At 42.3% G+C, this 19,945-nt stretch overlaps 1 protein-coding gene across 2 annotated transcripts in view; it reads right to left on the bottom strand.

Annotated features, from left to right (window-relative positions):
* LOC120931786 (laminin subunit beta-4-like) overlaps nucleotides 1–18,120 on the bottom strand; it is a 180,550-nt gene extending 162,430 nt beyond the window's left edge. The window contains exons 1-3 of one of the 2 annotated variants that reach the window (XM_040343551.1): nucleotides 18,040–18,120; nucleotides 9,319–9,361; nucleotides 1,969–2,126 (exon numbers count right to left, since the gene is read on the bottom strand). In XM_040343551.1, coding sequence (XP_040199485.1) covers nucleotides 1,969–2,126; nucleotides 9,319–9,361 — 201 coding nt within the window. In that variant the 5' untranslated portion in view covers nucleotides 18,040–18,120. The remainder of the gene's footprint in view (nucleotides 1–1,968; nucleotides 2,127–9,318; nucleotides 9,362–18,039) is intronic. The other variant, XM_040343552.1, reaches the window with a different exon arrangement.
* Between the last annotated feature and the right edge of the window lie 1,825 nt (nucleotides 18,121–19,945).

Below are 19,945 nucleotides of genomic sequence, written 5' to 3' on the forward strand. Positions count from 1 at the left end.
ACCTCCGCAATGTCTCCTGGGAACAATGACAAAAGCTCCCAGGAGACATTGCGACATTGAGGAAGTGACGGAATACCTGCATACTACCCAATGAATCCATATTCAGGAAGCGGCCAGTAACATAAAGGATTACTAAGGTTTGCCTCCCCCTGACAGTGACTCGAGCTGGGCATCGCCACTTAGTGAAGGATTAGCTCGGGTGGCTCGGCTGCTCTCGGCTGCTCTAGTCCTGCAAAGGGAACTGCGTTCCTGCTGTGAAAAAAGTGCAGGAACTCCGTTCCCACGCGTTCCCGCAGGACTTGAGCCCTGCTATGGTTTGATAAATGGGTGGTTCTGTTGCCCTAAACATGTAGCCACGCCCCCTCCACTTCTTGTTTCCATCACCTAGCTGAGGGAGGTGCCGATTGGTGCCACAGCCATCTTGCTACACCTGGTAGATGATGTTGCCTATGTTCCAGCCTATGGCCTGACAGCTGTACTTCCACCAATAACTCTGCTTCAGACAGTCACTTGTGTGCTAAGCTGTGCAGCCACATGGTGATCCTATGGAGGTCTATATGGGTTTATGACAAGACTTGATCCACTTCTAAGGACTGAGTGCATTTTTATCTTCTTTTATTCTTTTTAATAAATCACTACACCTAGATGGAACTGCCCTCTTGTGTTTGTTTTATATATGTGCATTAGGATCTCAAGACCTAATCTGAGAGGAGCTGTATCCACTACACCAAGTGTTCCCTACCACTCTTCGGGCCCTCTTATGTGCCCCGGTAAATGACGGTTGGAGTCTAGTAAGCACAATAGTTTATTCATTTTCTTTGACTTCCCAATTTAATAATGTACTACTGGGTTTGCGGTTTTAGCCATTGTGTGATGGTGATTTGCTCAATCTTTGTGATAATGTGTCAGTTTCTTTAGAAGCAGGATTACTGGGTTCCTATTCAGAACTGAGTAACCTTCCTTTTTGAGGCCCTAGGTAACAGTGCTATTACCACTTCCATGAGAACTACTTATGTTTGGTGTCAGGCCTCTACGAGATACTCCAAACTCAACATCCACTCTCTTTACACCCTGTTGTGGGGAAACTAACTTACCCCACTTCCAGACAGCACCAGAACCACACCTCTGGGCCAGCTATTGCATTAAACAGTTGTCATATATTTCCCCATGGCCAACATTCTATAAGTTAAAAGCTAATTATCATTTTCCCAATTGCATACTTTTTTGTTTCTTACAACAACATTGCCATGCAGTCAAAGTACAGTTCTCTTGGCATCACATTACATTCCCACCTAATGGAGACTCTACTCATGGATGAAACCCTTGATAAACCACATTTTGCTATACATTCTTTTTTAAACACTGCTAATGCACCCAGACGGACCTCTTTATATTAGAAGTGACATGCAGATCTTCCCATCCTTTGGGCTCTTTCACACGTTTAAATGGGCAGCCTTAAAGATCATTGACGTACCTATATCGTTAATGAGCATTTAGGATGTGTTATACTGGCGTTCATGCTGTGCCAGACAACACTTCTTAGATGCCCTGTGTGATCTATTCTGAATGCATTTTTGCATGTGCGTTTTTACTGCATTTTTGTCACTTTTTAATGCGTTTCCGTATGCATTCCAGATGCTTTTTTTTCAAATTTTTCCAGGTGTTTTTCCACTGTACTGGGGTCTGGTGCATTTTGATGCATTTTTGATGCATTCCAGTGCATTCTGGTGTGTTTTTGTTGTGTTTTGCTGTGTACAGTCCAGTGCAGGAAAAATGCAGCATCTTCTACTTTTTTTTCCGAAAATTGAATGCCCTGGAACCGCACTGGTATGAACTATGCCATTGGAAACCATATAACCTACTTTCCATGCCTTTTTCATGCAAAATAAAAATGCAGTGGGCTGCATGTGGTGTGAACTGACCCAAAATCAAAACCATGTCTAATATGAAAAAAATGCTATTGCTTACCTCTAGATAGCTGATGATGCAATATCTTTGAGGTTCATCCTGTCCACATGTTGAGGAAGCTGAGATCTGCTTATTACGTCCCACAAGAAGATCCCCAATGGTTGGATAACAAGATCCATCTGCACAGCTGCCCTGTGCATTTCCAAGACTTATCAGCTCTCATGGAAGAAAAAGAACATAACATTTTATTTTAACAACCCCCTTGACAACGTCCCATTGAATGAAACACATTGGTGCAGACTATTAGGCACTGACGTCTTACCGCTGTGCGATTCTGGGTCGCCAGCGGTTGCTCTAAGTGAGTGTTTTTTATTTTTTGTTTTTGTTTTATGTTATTTTACCAATGAAACAATACATTACTACACCATGAACACACATCTGGGCTCCTGGTGAGATTTTTGTTCTCAGTTGGATTCCAGTGAGAGCTGTCTGCGGGAGTTTCAGGCTGCGATACCTCCAGACTGATGTTCACCTATGCATTAAGGCCTCTTTGCTTCTGTAACGGCAGCCATTTGTTCTGGTGAGTAGGTATTTTAGTTTATGGTGGAGACTCTATCCCCTGGGCAGCGTTTGACCCCCTTTCTTCATTTGAGTGGTGGCTATACATCCATATTCCCCACTTACTTACTTACCTGGACTGTATTATAGTACTATTTGTACATATATTGGGACTATCTGCATATATGAATGCCACTTTCCTTTAGTTAAAGGGGTTGTAAAGGTACCATTTTTTTTCCTAAATAGCTTCCTTTACCTTAGTGCAGTCCTCCTTCACTTAACTCATCCTTTGATTTTGCTTGTAAATGTCCTTATTTATTCTGAGAAATCCTCACTTCCTGTTCTTCTGTCTGTAACTCCACACAATAATGCAATGTTTTCTCCCTGGTGTGGAGTGTCGTGCTTGCCCTCTGCCTTGGACTACAGGAGAGTCAGGACGCCCACTAACACACAGCTCCTTTCTCTATCTGCAACGTAGAGAGCGTCCTGACTCTCCTGTAGTCCAAGGGAGGGGGCGAGCACGACACTCTGAGTCCACACCAGGAAGAAAGCCTTGCATTACTGTGTGTAGTTACAGACAGAAGAACAGGAAGTGAGGATTTCTCAGAAGAAATAAGGACATTTAAAAGCAAAATGGGAGGATGAGGTAAGTGAAGGAGGATTGCACTAAGGTAAAGGAAGCTATTTAGGAAAAAAATGTACCTTTACAACCCCTTTAAAGCACTGATTGTGTTTATTCCATTTTATATGCAATTGTCCTCAGCTGATTTATGTTTATACATATTGCTATTCTGGTTTGCATAACATTTTGGGTGCTACAATTTTGATTTATACTATTTTATAATGACACATTGGAATATGCTATATTATAAATACTATAAATTTGTTGATTAATAAAAGTGGGTTATATAAGTTAAATTGCTAAAGCTGCTTCTATGCTTTAATATACTGTCTGCCCCGCCCTTTGCTTTGCTTCCTGGAATGGACTACATGACCTGGCCAAGATGAATTAGAAGAAAAAACTTTGATATAGCAACCAACTTATGGGAGGTAAGACTTTCTCTTTTTTTCCATGCTAAAGTGTTGATAATAGTTTACATCATTGTAAATAAAAAATAAAATAAAAAAACATAGATGAGGAAATAGGGTGAAGAAAAGCCTGAATTGAATATAGTATATTTCCAAATAAAGGACACAACTTTTCGATTACAAATATGTTCTGTTTATACGACTAATGTATTTTTACTGGGTAACCTAAATTATTATTTGTATGTAGGAATGCATTTGACTACCAATTCTCAGACATTTCAGCACAAGTAGATGCAAGGTTTGAACTGACCACTGGGTTAAAAGGTTAGTCTTGCCCTCAAGTGTTAAAAGCAGCCTAGCATTGCTTGCTAGATTCAAAGCAGACATATTACTATCCTGCAGCAGTGTAAAAAGGTGCAACAAAAAATAAAATACTACATAAAACAAAAGCAAATAAAACGTTGTGTTTATTATTCCATTTATTTAATTTATATAGGCTACAGCTCTTCTGGCTAAAAATTATTGGACTTGGCTACCAAACTTATACATTCAGAGATACTGTTTTCAGCATTTTTTTTTTATTTATTATTTATGTTACAAAAGCTTTTGTAGAAATTCACAAGCTACTATAATTTAACTTTACCTAATGTCTTCTTCAGGGGAATTTGTATACAGGATATGGTGTCAAGATTATGGATGACATGCTAGCAAGCATCTTTATAGAAATAGAATATAAATGCAGTAAAAATCATTTTAACAGCATTTTATCACCAGTTATAACAATCAGTAGGATCAAACAGAGAAGTTGAAGCAATGGACACACAAAGAATGCAGCCCACTGGCTCTTTGTTAAACCACCTTTAGCATCTGGTTTATAGTAAGGGATGCCCTGAATAGCAGACATTCTTGCTTTAGTTAGAAGTATCTAACTGTTTCCTATACATTTCAAAGTCATGTTATTCGTGTTTAACTTTGATAAACATTGTAGTAAGTAGATTCAAAGTTTTGCATACTTCTTAAATAATGAGGAAGCTTTCGTTTTTGAATTGGATTTTAGAGGCTACAATTTAAAAGTTGGATTGTGCTTTAATGCATTATACCCTGTATATATGTATATATATTTGTAGAGATAGGGAATCAGTTTAATTTGTATTTCCAATTGCCTCGTACACACAGCAGGCTTTTTTTCTCTGAAAGTCCTGCCGTGTGTAGCATCGGAGTCCATCGGACTTTTTGTGTCGGAAGTCCGACGGAACATAGATAGAGAACTTCTTCTCTTTCTTTCTGTCGGATTTCCGACGGACTCACGGCAGACTTTTGTACGGGCAAAAGTCCGGCCGTGTGTACGAGGCATTCGAATTATAAGCCATTGTACACGTCAGCAACGAGCAACGTTTGAAACACAACAAAATCATCACATAAGATATATGAACAAATAAAATAAAAATGTATGTACAGTAATTAAAAGAAGAAAATGTAACGTATTAAAAAAAAAAAACTTCAAGATAATGCACATATTTTCATATTTGGTATAACAATATAGACATTAACCACTTCCCTCTAAAATGCTGGGAGCTGTCAATATACGGCCTCCCGCCGCTGGGGGGCGTACGCGTGCCCGCCGCGTCTCTCAGGTGCTGATGCGCGTGCCTGGCGGCCGCGATATCCGCCGGCCACCCGTGATCGGCAGTCACAGAGCCAGGAACGTAAACACAGAGATCCACATCCTGTCAGGGGGAGGAGACCGATGGTGTGTCCCTTGTACATAGGGACAACCATCGGTCACCTCCCCCAGTCAGTCCCCTCCCCCCACAGTAAGAATCACCTAGCAGGGCACACACTTAACCCCTTGATCAGCCCCTAGTGTTAACCCCTTCCCTGCCAGTCACATTTATACAGTAATCAGTGCATATTAATAGCACTGTTCGCTGTATAAATGTGAATGGTCCCAAAAATGTGTCAAAAGTGTCCGATGTGTACGCCGTAATATCGCAGTTCTGACAAAAATCGCAGATCACCGCCATTACTAGTAAAAAAGAAAAAAAAATGTAATAATTATATCCCCTATTTTGTAGGCGCTATAACGTTTGAGCAAACCAATCGCTATACGCTTATTGCTATTTTGTTTTACCAAAAATATGTAGAAGAATACATATCGGCCTAAACTGAGAATTTTTTTTTTAAATGGATATTTATTATAGCAAAAAGTTAAAAATATTCAGTTTTTTTTTTTCAAAATTGTCGTTCTATTTTTGTTTATAGCGCAAAAAATAAAAACCGCAGAGATGATCAAATACCACCAAAAGAAAGCTCTATTTGTGGGAAAAAAAGGACGTCAATTTTGTTGGGGACCCATGTCGCACGACCGCGCAATTGTCATTCAAAGCGTGACAGTGCTGAAAGCTGAAATTTCACCTGGGCAGGAAGGGGGTATATGTGCCCAGTAAGCAAGTGGTTAATATTAATGCCAAAGACAATAATCACTAAAATGCTTTGTGAAATTTTAACTGAGTATATGTATTCAGCATTTTGAAAAGGAAAGAAGAACATTATTCCTGGAGTCATACTTTTATCTCCTCTGTCACCTACCCTACAGGCAGACGTCTCATAAAACAGGTTCCATCTTGACCGTAAAATATAGCCCTGGAGATCTGAGATAAAATTTTAACCAGTACTTGGCTGCACTTGTTTTTAATAACCACATACTGAGGGAAAGTGTAGCAGGCAGTCTTTCACTTTCATTCAATATAAACTGGGGAATTATCACGATACCTCCATCACTTTTAATAGATCAGTATAAACCAAGACATAGACATCAACTGGACAAAACAATTTAATTAGGAGATGTTTAGGTTATTTGACAATGGATTGTGAAAAGAAATGATGGACTGCTTAGTTAGGAAACAAAGTCCTATTACCTAGAGAGAAGGGCCAGTACTGATGTCTCTACACAGACATAAAAAACATTGGGGCAGATCCACAAAAGAATTACGCCGGCGTATCTATTGATACGCTGCGAAATTTTAAAGTTCCCGCTTCATATCTTTGTTTTGTATCTACAAAACAAGATACGACTGCATCTGGGATCGATCCGACAGGCGTGCGTCTTAGTACGCCGTCGGATCTTAGGTGCATTTTTCCGCCGGCCGCTAGGTGGCGTTTCCGTCGAATTCCGCGTCGAGTATGCAAATTAGCTAGTTACGGCGATCCACGAACGTCCGGCTGGCGAAATTTTTTACGTCATTTGCGTTCGGCTTTTTCCGGCGTATAGTTACCCCTGCTATTATGAGGCGTACTCATTGTTAAGTATGGCCGTCGTTCCCGCGTAGAATTTTGAAATTTTTACGTCGTTTGCGTAAGTCGTTCACGAATAGGGATTTGCATAGAATGACGTCACCGTTGTAAACATTGGCTTGTTCCGGTTTAATTTCGAGCATGCGCACTGAGATACCCCCACGGACGGCGCATGCGCCGTTAAAAAAAAACTTTGTTTACGTCGGGTCACAACGTATTTACATAAAACACGCCCCATACACTACGCCGCCGTAACTTACGGCGCAAATTCTTTGAGGATTAAAAAAAAAAAAAAGGTACGGCGCCGTAGTGTATCTTAGATACGCTACGCCCGACGCAAAAATGTGTCGATGTACGTGGATCTGCCCCATTGCATATAAAAAACACATTTTGGATCTAAGGATAAAATACAAATTTAGGCTGATTTAGACCTGCTATATACATATATGGGACCAGCCTGTTTATGTAGCAAAAAAGACCCATTGACTAGATCGATAAACCTACAGTGGTTCTATTTTTGAGAATACTTTATTAATATTCATTTGTTTAGGCGTTGATGTACTTTTTCTATTGCAAGCTGTTTTATGCAACTGTCTTATTATTGGGGTAGATTCAGTAACATTTGCGCTTTTTTTACGTAGGCGCAGGGCACCGTTTTTGCCCTGCGCCCCCGCAAATTTTCTGCGCTACCCTCGATTCACGGAGCAGTAGCTCCGTAAATTGCGTGGGCGCTCCGGCAAAATGCCAGCGTAAGCGTGCGCAATTTAAATGATCCCGTAGGGGGCGGGAATCATTTAAATTAGGCGTGTTCCCGCGCCGAGCTTAGTGCGCATGCTCCGTCGGGAAACTTTCCCGACGTGCATTGCGGTAAATGACGTCGCAAGGACGTCACTTGCTCCAAAGTGATCGTGAATGGCGTCCAGCGCCATTCACGATTCACTTACGCAAACAACGTAAATTTCAAATTTCGCTACGCGGGAACGACGGGTATACTTTAGCATTGGCTGCCCCTGCTATAGAAGGGGCAGCCTTACGCAAAAAAACGACGTACGCAAACAACGTAAACTGCGTACGCAGGGCTCGCGTAGGGTAGTGAATCGGCGTTAGTATGCAATTTGCATACTATACGCTGACCACTACCGGAACGCCACCTAGCGGCCTGCGTAAGAATGCAGCCTAAGATATGAGGGCATAAGAGCCTTATGCCACGCATATCTTAGGCTGCAGTCGGCGTAACGAGCTCTCTGAATCAGGAGAAGTTGTTACGCCGGGGCAAGTAAGCAATTGCGCTGCGTAACTATGGTTACGCAGGTGCAATTGCTCTTTGAATCTGGGCCATTATTATTAAAGTGATTGTAAAGGTTTGATTATTTTTTTTTTAATAACAAACATATCATACTTACCTGCGCTGTGCAACTCGTTTTGCACAGAGTGACCCCGATCCTTGTCTTCTGGGGCTCCTCGGCTGCTTCCTCCCCCATCAGTTAACCTTGCGTGCGCACTTCTGAGTCCAGCATTTGCATCCATAGACATGAAACCCGCACTTGGGCCCCCCCCCACGGCGACCGCGTCATTGGATTTGATTGACAGTAACAGGAGCCAATTTGCTTGCGCTGCTATCAATCTATCCAATCAAGAGCAGAGAAGCCCGGGCCGAGATCCAGTGCGTTCTCAACGCTGGACTTTCGAGGGCTCAGGTAAGTAAACTGGGCGGCCGGTAATTATCGGATGTTTTTTCACCTTAATGCATAGGATGCTTTAAGGTGAAAAAACAGGAAGGACCTCAGCTATAAAGACCATTTACATAGAATACAGTTATTCACTCTGGAGAAGAGGTGTTATGATTTTAATATACAAATACACTATATTGTCAAAAGTATTGAGACGGCTGTATTTACACGCACATGAACTTTAATGGCATCCCAGTCTTAGCTCCTATGTTCAACATTAAGTTGGCCCACCCTTTGCAGCTATAACAGCTTCAGCTCCTCTGGGAAGTCTGTCCACAATAGACACACTTCTAAACCTTGTGGACAGCCTTCCCAGAAGAGTTGAACCCTACGGACTAAGACTGGGATGCCATTAAAGTTCATTTGCATGTAAAGGCAGGTGTCCCAATACTTTTGATAATATAGTGTATATTAAAAGTGACTTCAGTGATTGTTTTTGCCAAGGTCCCTGAAGAGGACATGCGGCCATGATATGAAATAAGAAGAAAGGATTTTTAACCCTAGATTGTGGAAGGGGCTCTGTACTGTAGATATTTGTAACTTCCCCCCCCCCAGCAAGTGGTTTTAGCCGAGAGAGTACACAACTTCAAAAACATTTTAGATGTCTTCCTCAGAAAGCAGAATATACAGGGTTATAAAATAAAAATTCCACATATGCACACACATAGGTTAAACTTGGTCCACTTGTGTCTTATGTAACTATGTAACCAACATGTTCAGAAGGGAGTTATCAATGGCAGCTCCCAGGAAAGGTATATTAAAAAATGAAATACAAAGCTTCTTTATAACATGTGCTTACCTGCTAAGCAGAGAATGATTACCAAGACGTGGATTCGATGCATCTAAAATAATATAAGAGTTTATTTTTGGTGATTTATAACTGCAAAATGTTAAACAGAGTTAGTATGTCAGAGAAATATACACTTAGAAAAGCTAATTGAGGACTTGTTTTTTACTTAGGATCTTCTTCTTCATTTGGTGCTCATTCACATCAGAATGTGGTGCAATTGGGCTGGCACTGGTGTGTGTATGTGTATTTATATATAGATATATCTATCTATATATATATATATATATATATATATATATATATATATATATATATATATATATATATATATACTGCATATATTATATATAAAATATTGTTACATTTCTGAGTGCGGATTGCCCATTACATGAGTGTCACTAGAGCCCCCTCGTCACACCAGGGTCCCCAGAGATCCCCCCTTACATCAGGGTCCCCAGAATGCAGTGCTCAGCTGTGCCCATCTATGCAGCCTCACCAGTGCACAGCAATGCAACCTCACCTGTGATCAGGAATGCAGCCTCACCTTTGCCCACATCTCAGCTTCACCAGTGACAGGAATGTAGCCTCACCAGTGCATAATAATGCAGCCTTACTTGGGCCCACATCTCAGCCTCACCAGTGCCCAGAAATGCAGCCTCACCAGTGCTCAGGAATGCAGACTCACCAGTGCCCAGCACTGCACCCCCCATTGTAGTGCTCTCTGTCCCCTGCACACCCCACTGTAGTGTCCTCTGTCCCCTGCACCCCTCACTGTAGTGCCCTTTGTCCCCTGTACCCCCACTGTAGTGTCCTCTGTCTCCTTCACTCCCCACTGTAGTGTCCTCTGTCCCCTACACCCCCCACTGTAGTGTCCTCTGTCCCCTGTACCCCCAACTGTAGTGTGCTCTGTTCCCTGCACCACCCACTGTAGTGCCCTCTGTCCCCTGCACTCCCCACGATAGTGTCCTCTGTCCCCTGCACCTCCCACTTTAGTGTCCTCTGTCCCCTACACCCCACCTCACAAACACACACTGTGTAGATAGAATTCTCCTACCTTACACAGGTGTACAGCAAGCAGAGCAGCAGAGATCGACATGACAGGGTTGGATGGGGGCAGGAACTACTGAAGTTAATATTTCACATTAACAAGCTGATGATTGGTTGCTAGGATTGCCCGGGAACGAATTACCTGCTGTTTAATGCAAAAACATAACTCCAGCAGTTCCCGCCCCCATCCAGCCCTGTGATACTGGCAGCTCGCCACTGTCCGCTTCATTGGAAAATGTCCACGGCCCGGGTGCCCGCATTTATCGGTGGCGGGCCAGCTGTGGCCCGAGGAATGTGGGTTGCCGACCCATGCACTAGAGACTCGGGGCTATGGGCCCCATATTCTGGGCTATAGCCCCAGTAGCCACCCCCTAGCGAAGCCACTGAATCTCTGTGTTGCAAAGGTACTCTAAAAGAAAACAAGGGCAAGGCTGGTGTGCCCTCTGTCCTTGTTTTCTTTTAGAGTACCTTAATTCTTGTTATAAGTCTCCAACCTGTGCCCTTTGTCTCTTAGGCTACTTTCACACTGGGGAAGGGGGGCGTTAGCAGTAAAGCACCGCTAATTTTAGTGGTGCTTCACCGCTGTTATAGCGGTGCTTTTCGGCCACAAGCGGGGCACTGTTAACCCCCACTAGAAGCCAAATAAAGGGTTAAAAGCCTCTGCCAAAGCACTTTGCAGGTGCATTGGCAGTGGTGTCCATTGATTTCAATGGTGGGGGTGATGGAGGAGCGGTGTATACACTCCACCGCCTGTAAGATACTGCTTGCAGGACTTTTTCTAATGTCCTGCAAGTGCAGCCCCCCCCCCCCCCCCAATGTGAAAACACTCAGGCTCTTATGCCGATCTGGCTTTTGCCCGGCAAAATCACATCAGAATTCAGACGGCATTCCATTGGAAAAATATAGAACATGTTTTACTGTATATCTAAACTCTGATGGAATCTGATTTTCCAATGAAAAAACTCAGATGGGGCTACACACGATCGGAAAATCTGATTGAAAAAGTCCATCAGACTTTTTTCCATCGTAAATTCCGTTGTGTACTTGGGCATTACACTGGGGCTGCAGGGAAGGCGTTTTTCAGGTGCTTTACAGATGCTATTTTTAGCCCAGAAGCGCCTGAAAAACGCCCCAGTGTGAAAGGGGTCTAATACATGTCAAACAATTCTCAATCATTTATAAATGTCCTGCTGCTGAAAAATAAAATTTAGATGATAATTTTCAGCTTGGGGTAATTGGAGTGCACCAGGCAGTTGCTGCCGACAGTCTGTTAAATAGTTGCCTTTTTTGCTGCATTTCACTGCATCATTTTAAAAAAAATTGTAAAACCTTTGTGCATCCAAGACACCAGCCTCATTCCAGGTTAAAAAAAGTCAGCTTTTCATGTACAAATCTCGCTGCTGTGCTAAAGGCCCTCTCTGACATGACACATGCAGGAGGGTAGGCTAGTACCTTAAGTGCATACTAAGCCATTTCCAGACACAGGCCCATCCTTATCATCCAGTAGTTAATTGATATAATAACAACGCTGTATCCTGGCAAAGGCCAACAAGGCCCAGGCCTAGGGCAGCACTTTGCAAGGGGGCAGCACGGAAAGAGTCCCCACCGGCTTGTGCTACACTGTTAGGCCCCGTACTCATGACCAAACATGTCTGCAGAAACTGGTCCGCAGACCAGTTTCAGCAGACATGTTTGGCCGTGTGTAGGCCCGAGCGGACCATTTTCTGGCGGATCGGACAGGTTTCCAGCGGACAACTGTTTCCTGGACTTGCTTTAAAACAGTCCGCTGGAAACCTGTCCCCCCGACATGTACGGTCGTCTGTACAGACCTACCGTACATGTCCGGCCGCCCGCCATCCCTCGCATGCGTCGAATGACTTTGACGCATGCGTGGAAGCATTTTAAAGGCAGGCCGCCCACGTCGCCGCGTCATTGTCGCGGCGACACCGCGTCATCGACGCGGCGACACCCCGGACACGCCCCGCGTATTGTTTATGCGCAGACCTCTGTTCGATGGTGTGTACAGCCATCGAACAGAAGTCCCCGGTCAGTCCCCGGGCAGACATGTCCGATGAAAACGGTCCACGGACCGGTTTCATCGGACATGTCTGCTTGTGAATACAAGGCCTCAGTGTAACGCAAGATGCTTCTAATTTTGACTGTCCTATCTTTCTGGAACACAGACCTTCCTCACTGTGCTATGTTTTCTGCTGCACCATTGGCGTGGTTATATCTTAGTCCTCTCCATAAAATTACCAGAAATTTGTGCTTAAAGTAGAACTATAGGCAACACTTTTTTTTTCATTTTGGATAGAGTGAGGGAGTGTTATAGCCCCTATCAGTTTATTTTTTACCATCCCTGTCCCATTGCAGAGATTTCCCTTCACTTCCTGCCACATAGCCAAACAGGAAGTGAGAGAAAATCTATGCAAATCAAGGGAATCCATTGCCCCCCCCCCTCCCACAGGCCCTCAGAACTAGTGTCCCCACTCAAAAATTTCAGGGAGTGTCTTAGACAGAAAGGGGTGGGACCTTGACAGGAAGGGGTGGGTCATATTTAAATTAGGGGGTGCGCAAGTTTAGTCAGGCCTAGGGCAGCAGTAAACCTAAATACACTACTGTATAATCACATGTAGTTTCAGCACTATCAAAGGTCAGGTTTGAGCTATTTACATAGTGTTTCAAAGACCATTGGCATCTCATTCCTCATAAGAGAGCCTAATCCGGCTCTCAGCTTATTAGAACATAGGGCCAGATTCACAAAAGGCATACAACGGCGTATCTCCTGATACGCCGTCGTATCTCTGTTTCTATCTATGTGACTGATTCATAGAATCAGTTACGCATAGATATCCATAAGATCCGACATGTGTAATTGTTTTACACTGTCGGATCTTAGGATGCAGTACCGCGGCCACCGCTGGGGGGAGTTCGCGTCGTAAACCAGCGTCGGGTATGCAAATTAGGAGTTACGGCGATCCACGACGGATTTTCGCGTTCGCTACGTCACTGCTAGTCTAGTTTCCCGTCGCAAAGTTAGTCGTCGTTTTGTGCCCTAACTTTAGTCTGCAATCGTATTGTTGTCTAAAGTATGGCCGTCGTTCCCGCGTCGAAATTTTAAATTTAACGTTGTTTGCGTAACACGTCCGGGAATACGGAAGTACGCTATGCGCGTCACCGTGCACACGCCCATTTGAATTGGCCTGCCTTGCGCCGGAGGCTGCCAGCGTAGTTTTCATCGCAAGTGCTTTGTGAATCAGGCACTTGCGATGAAAACATGCGGCGGTGTAACGTATCTACGATACATTACGCCGCCGCTCACCTACGTGAATCTGGCCCATAGTATCTCCAGCCAACAAGAGAGTATTCACACACTGCTCCTGCAGCGACTGTCTTTTCCAGGTGTCAGCCTGTACAGTGAAGACAAATATACATTTTTAGCCTGCCCATTCACCTGCTGCTCCCTGGCAGCACAACCATCTCATCAGGAGAGTGGAGCTCTTCCATACTAAAGCAATCATGTAAAAAAAAAGTAAGGTACATTGGGCTTAGACCTCTTTCACATTGAGGCGTGGAGCCGCGGTGACGGTATAGCCGCGCTATTTGTAGCGCATCGTATTTACCGCGATATTCGGGCGCTAGCGGTGAGGTTTTAACCCCCGCTAGCGTCCGAAAAAGGGTTAATACCGCCCGCGTTGCGGGCGGTATTACCGCGCTTTCCCATTGATTTCAATGGGAAGGCGCGGTATAGGAGCGGTGAACACACCGCTCCTATACCGCAGTAAAGATGCGGCTAGCAGGACTTTTGGAGCGCTCCTGCTAGCGCACCGCTTCAGTGTGAAAGCCTTCGGGCTTTCACATTGAACACTACAGGGCAGGTTTTTTTCATTCGGTATAGCAGCGCTATTTTTAGCGCTGTACCGCATGAAAAACGCCTCAATGTAAAAGGGGCCTTATGGATTGCTATGGAAGAAGAAAAAAATGCTGTGATTAACTGTTTTACAAATAGTTTCCACACCATGGTAAAACATTTTTGAGTAAATGGCTTTCAAGGCAATATTATATTATGGAACAGAATGTTTTGCTGACATTTTCTGTGTTTTAGTTTCATCATAAGCTTAACGTAGAATTAAAAGTAAACCTTTTTTGTCTCATTTTGACTGTCAGTTTTTTTTTTTGCCCTCTGTATCCCATTAGAAATATTTCCTCTTGCTTCCTGTATCATAGCCACAACAGGAAGCATGAGGAAATCCCTCTGAAGTTAGGGAATTCCTGGTTATCACCAGATTTATCAGAATGAATGTCCCCATTAAAAAATTTCCCAGCTATAAGGCCTCTTTCACACAAAGGGTTTGATCAGGTCCACCTATCAGTATTTCAAGTGGACCTGATCTGATGGTCCATTCACCCTAATTCACAGGTGGGTTTAAATGGACTTGTGTCCATTTACACCATCTGATCAGGTCGCCAAAATAAAAAAAAGAGGATCCGCCCAGCTCCGTCTAGGTGGATCGGATTAGAGGGCAGTCAGGTGTAAATGGATAGTGAAGTCCTTTTACTCCCTGCCGCCCATAGAGTAGAGCAGGCTCTGTCAATGTCTGCTTTTAAAAGTATAATTATGATACCATTGGTGTTTTTCTATGTACCACTAAAGGGACTGCCACGCTTGCTGGGTCAAAACTGCTGTCTGTTCACAGAGTACGGCTCCATGCACACTGAAGCTAAAAAAAGCTATAAAAAAACACCAGTAGCTTTTCAGGGAGCCTTTCAAAACAAATGTTTGCGTTTTTGCAATAGTTTTAAACAGTTTCAGTGTAGCTTTTATTTTATTTTTATTTTTTGACTTTTTTTTAATTTTTTTAATGGATAAAAAACGCAAAAAATTCTGGCCCCGGCGTTTTTTAAACATTTTTGATAATTTTTGAGCGTTTTTCTGGGTTTTGCGGTTTTTTTTTCAGCCGAAAAACGACACTTTGAACGCAAATTTCGGGCTTTCAGAAAAAAAGCCAATAAACTCCAAAGCTCATTAACACTAAAAAATGCCCAGGTGTGCATGGGCACATAGGCTAACATAGAGTTCAGTTTATGGGCTTTAAAAAAAAAAGCCAAAATGCCAATAAACTACAGTTTATCAGCTTCAGTGTGCATGGAGTGTACAAGTCATGCTGCGAGCCTGAAAGAAATGGAAAATAAACAATAATATCCTAAGGGATAGGTATAGCCTTACATTCTTGTCTGATTACAGTGCAAAGGATTTCACATGACATTAAGTGCTGCTGACTGATAAAAAAGGAGGGAGGGGGCATTTTTAGGGGCCTCCTTGTAGCATCTAACCTGTGGTAAAGGGCATATTAGTTGTTTTAGCATGTTGGGTGCTTATGCAGTTGTGGCCTTCCAGCTATAAAAATACTGGCACATGCACGCGATGGTTTGATTTTTTTATTCTTGTTTAAACAGCATGTCAAAAGAAAAATTTAAAGAAAATACAGCAATATCAAATACAGGTGAACTTGGAATCATTGTGACACAGACCTTTGATAGACTGCTGTATAATTTTTCTGTTGAACAGAAATGTTAAAAAAAAGAGCAATTCTACCCTTGGTACAAAATGCTGTTATAAGATTGCATGTGTGATATGGTCATAACAATATGGCAACTTTAGCAAGAAGAATTTTTGTATTTTTCTTTTTTTTTTACCAGTGTGAGCGCATGTTATTGCTTCACCTTATATTACAAAGACAGTCACATTTTAAAAATAGTTAAGACCTCTTTCACACTGCATTTGCACTAAAGCGGCGCTCTTTTAACCGCCGCTAGTGGGCGAAGAAGGGGTTAAAATCGCCCATGTTCCATCGCTTCCAAAACGCTTTTCTGGAGCTTCGGAAGCGCTGCCCATTCATTGCAATGGGCAGGGGCATTTTGGGAGCACTGTATGCAGAGCTCCCAAACCAACCCACAGATGCTGCTTGCAGGACCTTTTCTAATGTCCCACAAGCTCACTTGGTATGAAAGAACTCAGACTTTCACATTCGGGCGTCATGGGAGGCAGTTTTCAAGCTCTTTAAGCCACGTACACACGATCGGTCAAAACCGATAAAAACGGACTGAAGGACCTTTTCATCAGTCCAAACCGATTGTGTGTGGGCCCCATCGGTCAGTTAACCTTCGGTCAAAAAAATTTGAACTTTCTTTAAAATTTAAACGATGGATGCCTAACCGATAGGTCAAAACTGATTGTTAGTGAGCAAAAGCATCGGTTAAAAACCTGCGCATGCTCAGAATCAAGTCGATGCATGCTTGGAAGAATTGAACTTCGTTTTTTTCAGCACGTCGTTGTGTTTTACGTCACCGCGTTCTGACACGATCGGTTATTTAACCTATGGTGTGTAGGCACATCAGACCATCAGTGAGCTTAGTCGGTTAACCGATGACAATGGTCCTTCGGACCGTTCTCATCGGATGGACTGATTGTGTGTACGCGGCTTTACAGGTGCTATTTCTAGCACTAAAACACATGAAAATGGCCTCAGTGTGAAAGGGGTCTAACTGTTTAATAAAGTTTAATCTGATACAATTGCCACATCTTACAAAGAAATTCATAATGACTGGCGCAGGCAGATTTTGCAACGGTGTCATTCTAAACGTGCTGCAGCGTACGTAAAATTCATGTACCTATCTAGAACTTGCACTCAAATTTGTTGGTCCTAGTTTGATCCACTTTTGTAAGTCTGTACTTTATTTTGAAATTGAGGCATTTATTGCGCCTCAATGTAAAAGTGACGCATTTTAGAACTACCGGAATTTGGTGCACAGGTCGCTGTCAGAACCAAAAGTGTTGCATATGCTTCATTAATTTGTATAATAGATTAATGAGAGGGATTAACACCGGAAAAGTGGCACAGCAGCTTTATTGAATTCTCCCAACTGTATGCCACCTTTTACAGGATCTCTGGGAAACAAGCTACTCTAGCAATATAAAGAGATGTAATATATTATAACATAGAGAAAACATTGACATCATAATACTGTTTTTTACATTAAAAAAATGCTGCATGCCTGTAAAGTGAACAGCTTATGCCATTCATAGGTTCAAATTAAATGATAACCTGCAGATCCACAGGAAATAATAATAATCTTGCAGCATTTAATACAATAGTGCTTTTTAAAAGGACACCTGTTGTCAAACCAATTATATTGTTATATTATAATGGTGTATATATATATATATATATATATATATATATATATATATATATATATATATATATATATATATATATATATATATATATTATTTATATATATAAAACAAGAGTGTATTTAGATAATGTGGCATGAATTGTCTTAAAAATGACAGTCAAACAGAGATCTGATCATATTAGTAGAAACATTTTGTAAGCATGCAGTAATGTTTAGCACCCATCTAACAATTAAATGTGTATACTAGGCATTGGTATTTCATTAAACTACTGTCAATAACCCATCTACAATACAAGCACATCTGTAAAAATAGAATTAGACGATTAAATAATTGCTGTAGATTTTCTATATACTACAAACTCAGCAGATGCTACAAACTTTTTCCCAATTGTAGCCATAGAATTATTAAACTCTTATGCATAGGGTAAAAAAACTATTTTATTGAAGCTTTTAAAAAAGTATATACCATTGTATATAGCTCACCTGGAATCCAAGGAACAAGGTATTTCCACACGTTAGCTCTGTGAAATTTGTACTGCAAGTAAAGGCATAACTGAGAATCTAGCAGTAAAATTATCTGTGTTTTCCCCCAGGCAAGTAGAAAAGACTGCAGAAAATGTGGAAAGGTGATATATAAAATCTACCTCTGTATCAGACATTTACTTTAGGTGTTACTATGCAACCTGAGCTGGCTCTTCATATACAGTTTTCCTTTTTTTTTATTAATATGGATGTTAGGGGATCTTTCATTCTACTTTGATTTCTGTGTTGATCGCCTTTACTGTAGAAATGTAATGAAAACAAAATCAATAACAGGAAATTAGGTAGACTAGGATATTAACATCAACAAATCAAAAAATATACCACAAAACACAAAGAAATAGAAAAAAAAACAACATATATCAGTTTTTATTCATACAAAGAACATTTAAAAAACTGAGTAATGATCTGCTCCAGTAGCTAAAATGATCATACCACATGTATACCACATTCCATTAAGGGCCTATGGAAGAACCCAATAAATAGACATTAGAACACCTTCTGTATCAATAACAACATATATTGATATATAAGACCCGGTTCACACTGGGGCGACTCGTCAGGTGACACAGCCGCCTGACAAGTCGTGTCCCATTGTAGTCAATAGAACCGTTCTAATAGGAGCGACGCAAGTCGCTCCGACTTAGAAAAAGCTTCTTGTACGACTTCGGGGGCGACTCGGGGCGATTTGCATTGACTTCTATACAGAAGTCATTTTGCAAGTCGCCTTAGAAGTCGTCTTCAGGTCGCCTGGCCGAGTCGCCCCCGAAGTCGTGCCGCCCCAGTATGAACCGGCTCTTAGTGTATAGCAGATGAGAAAATACAGTAGCATCAATAGCCATCTGCTCCGTCAATGAATTGCTTGGTTTTAATCTGCTTCTTTAGGATGATTAGGTGCTCTGCTTCGAAAAATAAATCCCAATAAGGTTGTATACAGAAGTACAAGCAGTATCCATAATAGTCTGGAATGATAAATATACAATTACAAAATTCCAACAAAAACAACCATTTTCGTGTTCAATATATTTATTGATTTTACTTTTTGTAATAACAAAAAGGCACTTGAGTTACAGAAGAAATTAAAGTGGTTGTAAAGGCAGAATGTTTTTTTAAACATTCTCTGCATTAAAGGGGAGTTCCAGCCAAAATTTATGTTTATTAAAAGCCAGCAGCTACAAAAAGTGTAGCTGCTGGCTTTTAATAAACATACACTTACCTGCTCCGGCGTTCCAGCGACGCGCCGGCCGTAGCTCCGCTCCTCTCCCCCCCTCCCCGGCCGGCGTCTTCATTGTCACTGTGGGCACCCAGCCGTGACAGCTTTTGGCTTCACGGCCGGGCACCCACTGCGCATGCGCGAGCGGCAGTGCGCATGCGCGAGCGGCAGTGCGCATGCGCGAGCGGCGCGGCGCCATCAGATTGGACATGCACTCGCCTACAGGGAGGGGCTGTGAAAAGGCGATTAAGCTAATCGCCTTTACAGCCCCTCGGCGCAAGGAGGAAGTGGGACAGTCCCCTTCTCCTGAAGCCCCCACTCCCCCCCCCCAAAAAAAATTACATGCCAAATGTGGCATGTAACGGGGTGAGGAGTGGGTTAAGAGGAAGTTCCATTTTTGGGTGGAACTCCTCTTTAAGATAATAAAGCCTTCTGTGTGCAGTAGCCCCCTAATGCTTAGTGGAGTTTCATCATAGAGCATTAGTATAGGGTACAGCATGGAACAGTCCTAGGGGACACTTTCAAACAGAGTCTCGAAAGATGAGATGGCCATCACATTTTGGGAGACCCGAACCTGGAATCTTTACAGTTACAAAAACAATGTATACATATATATATATATATATATATATATAT

The sequence above is a fragment of the Rana temporaria genome, chromosome 3 (genome assembly GCF_905171775.1).
Source record: "Rana temporaria chromosome 3, aRanTem1.1, whole genome shotgun sequence".
NCBI classification, from domain to species: Eukaryota; Metazoa; Chordata; class Amphibia; order Anura; family Ranidae; genus Rana; species Rana temporaria.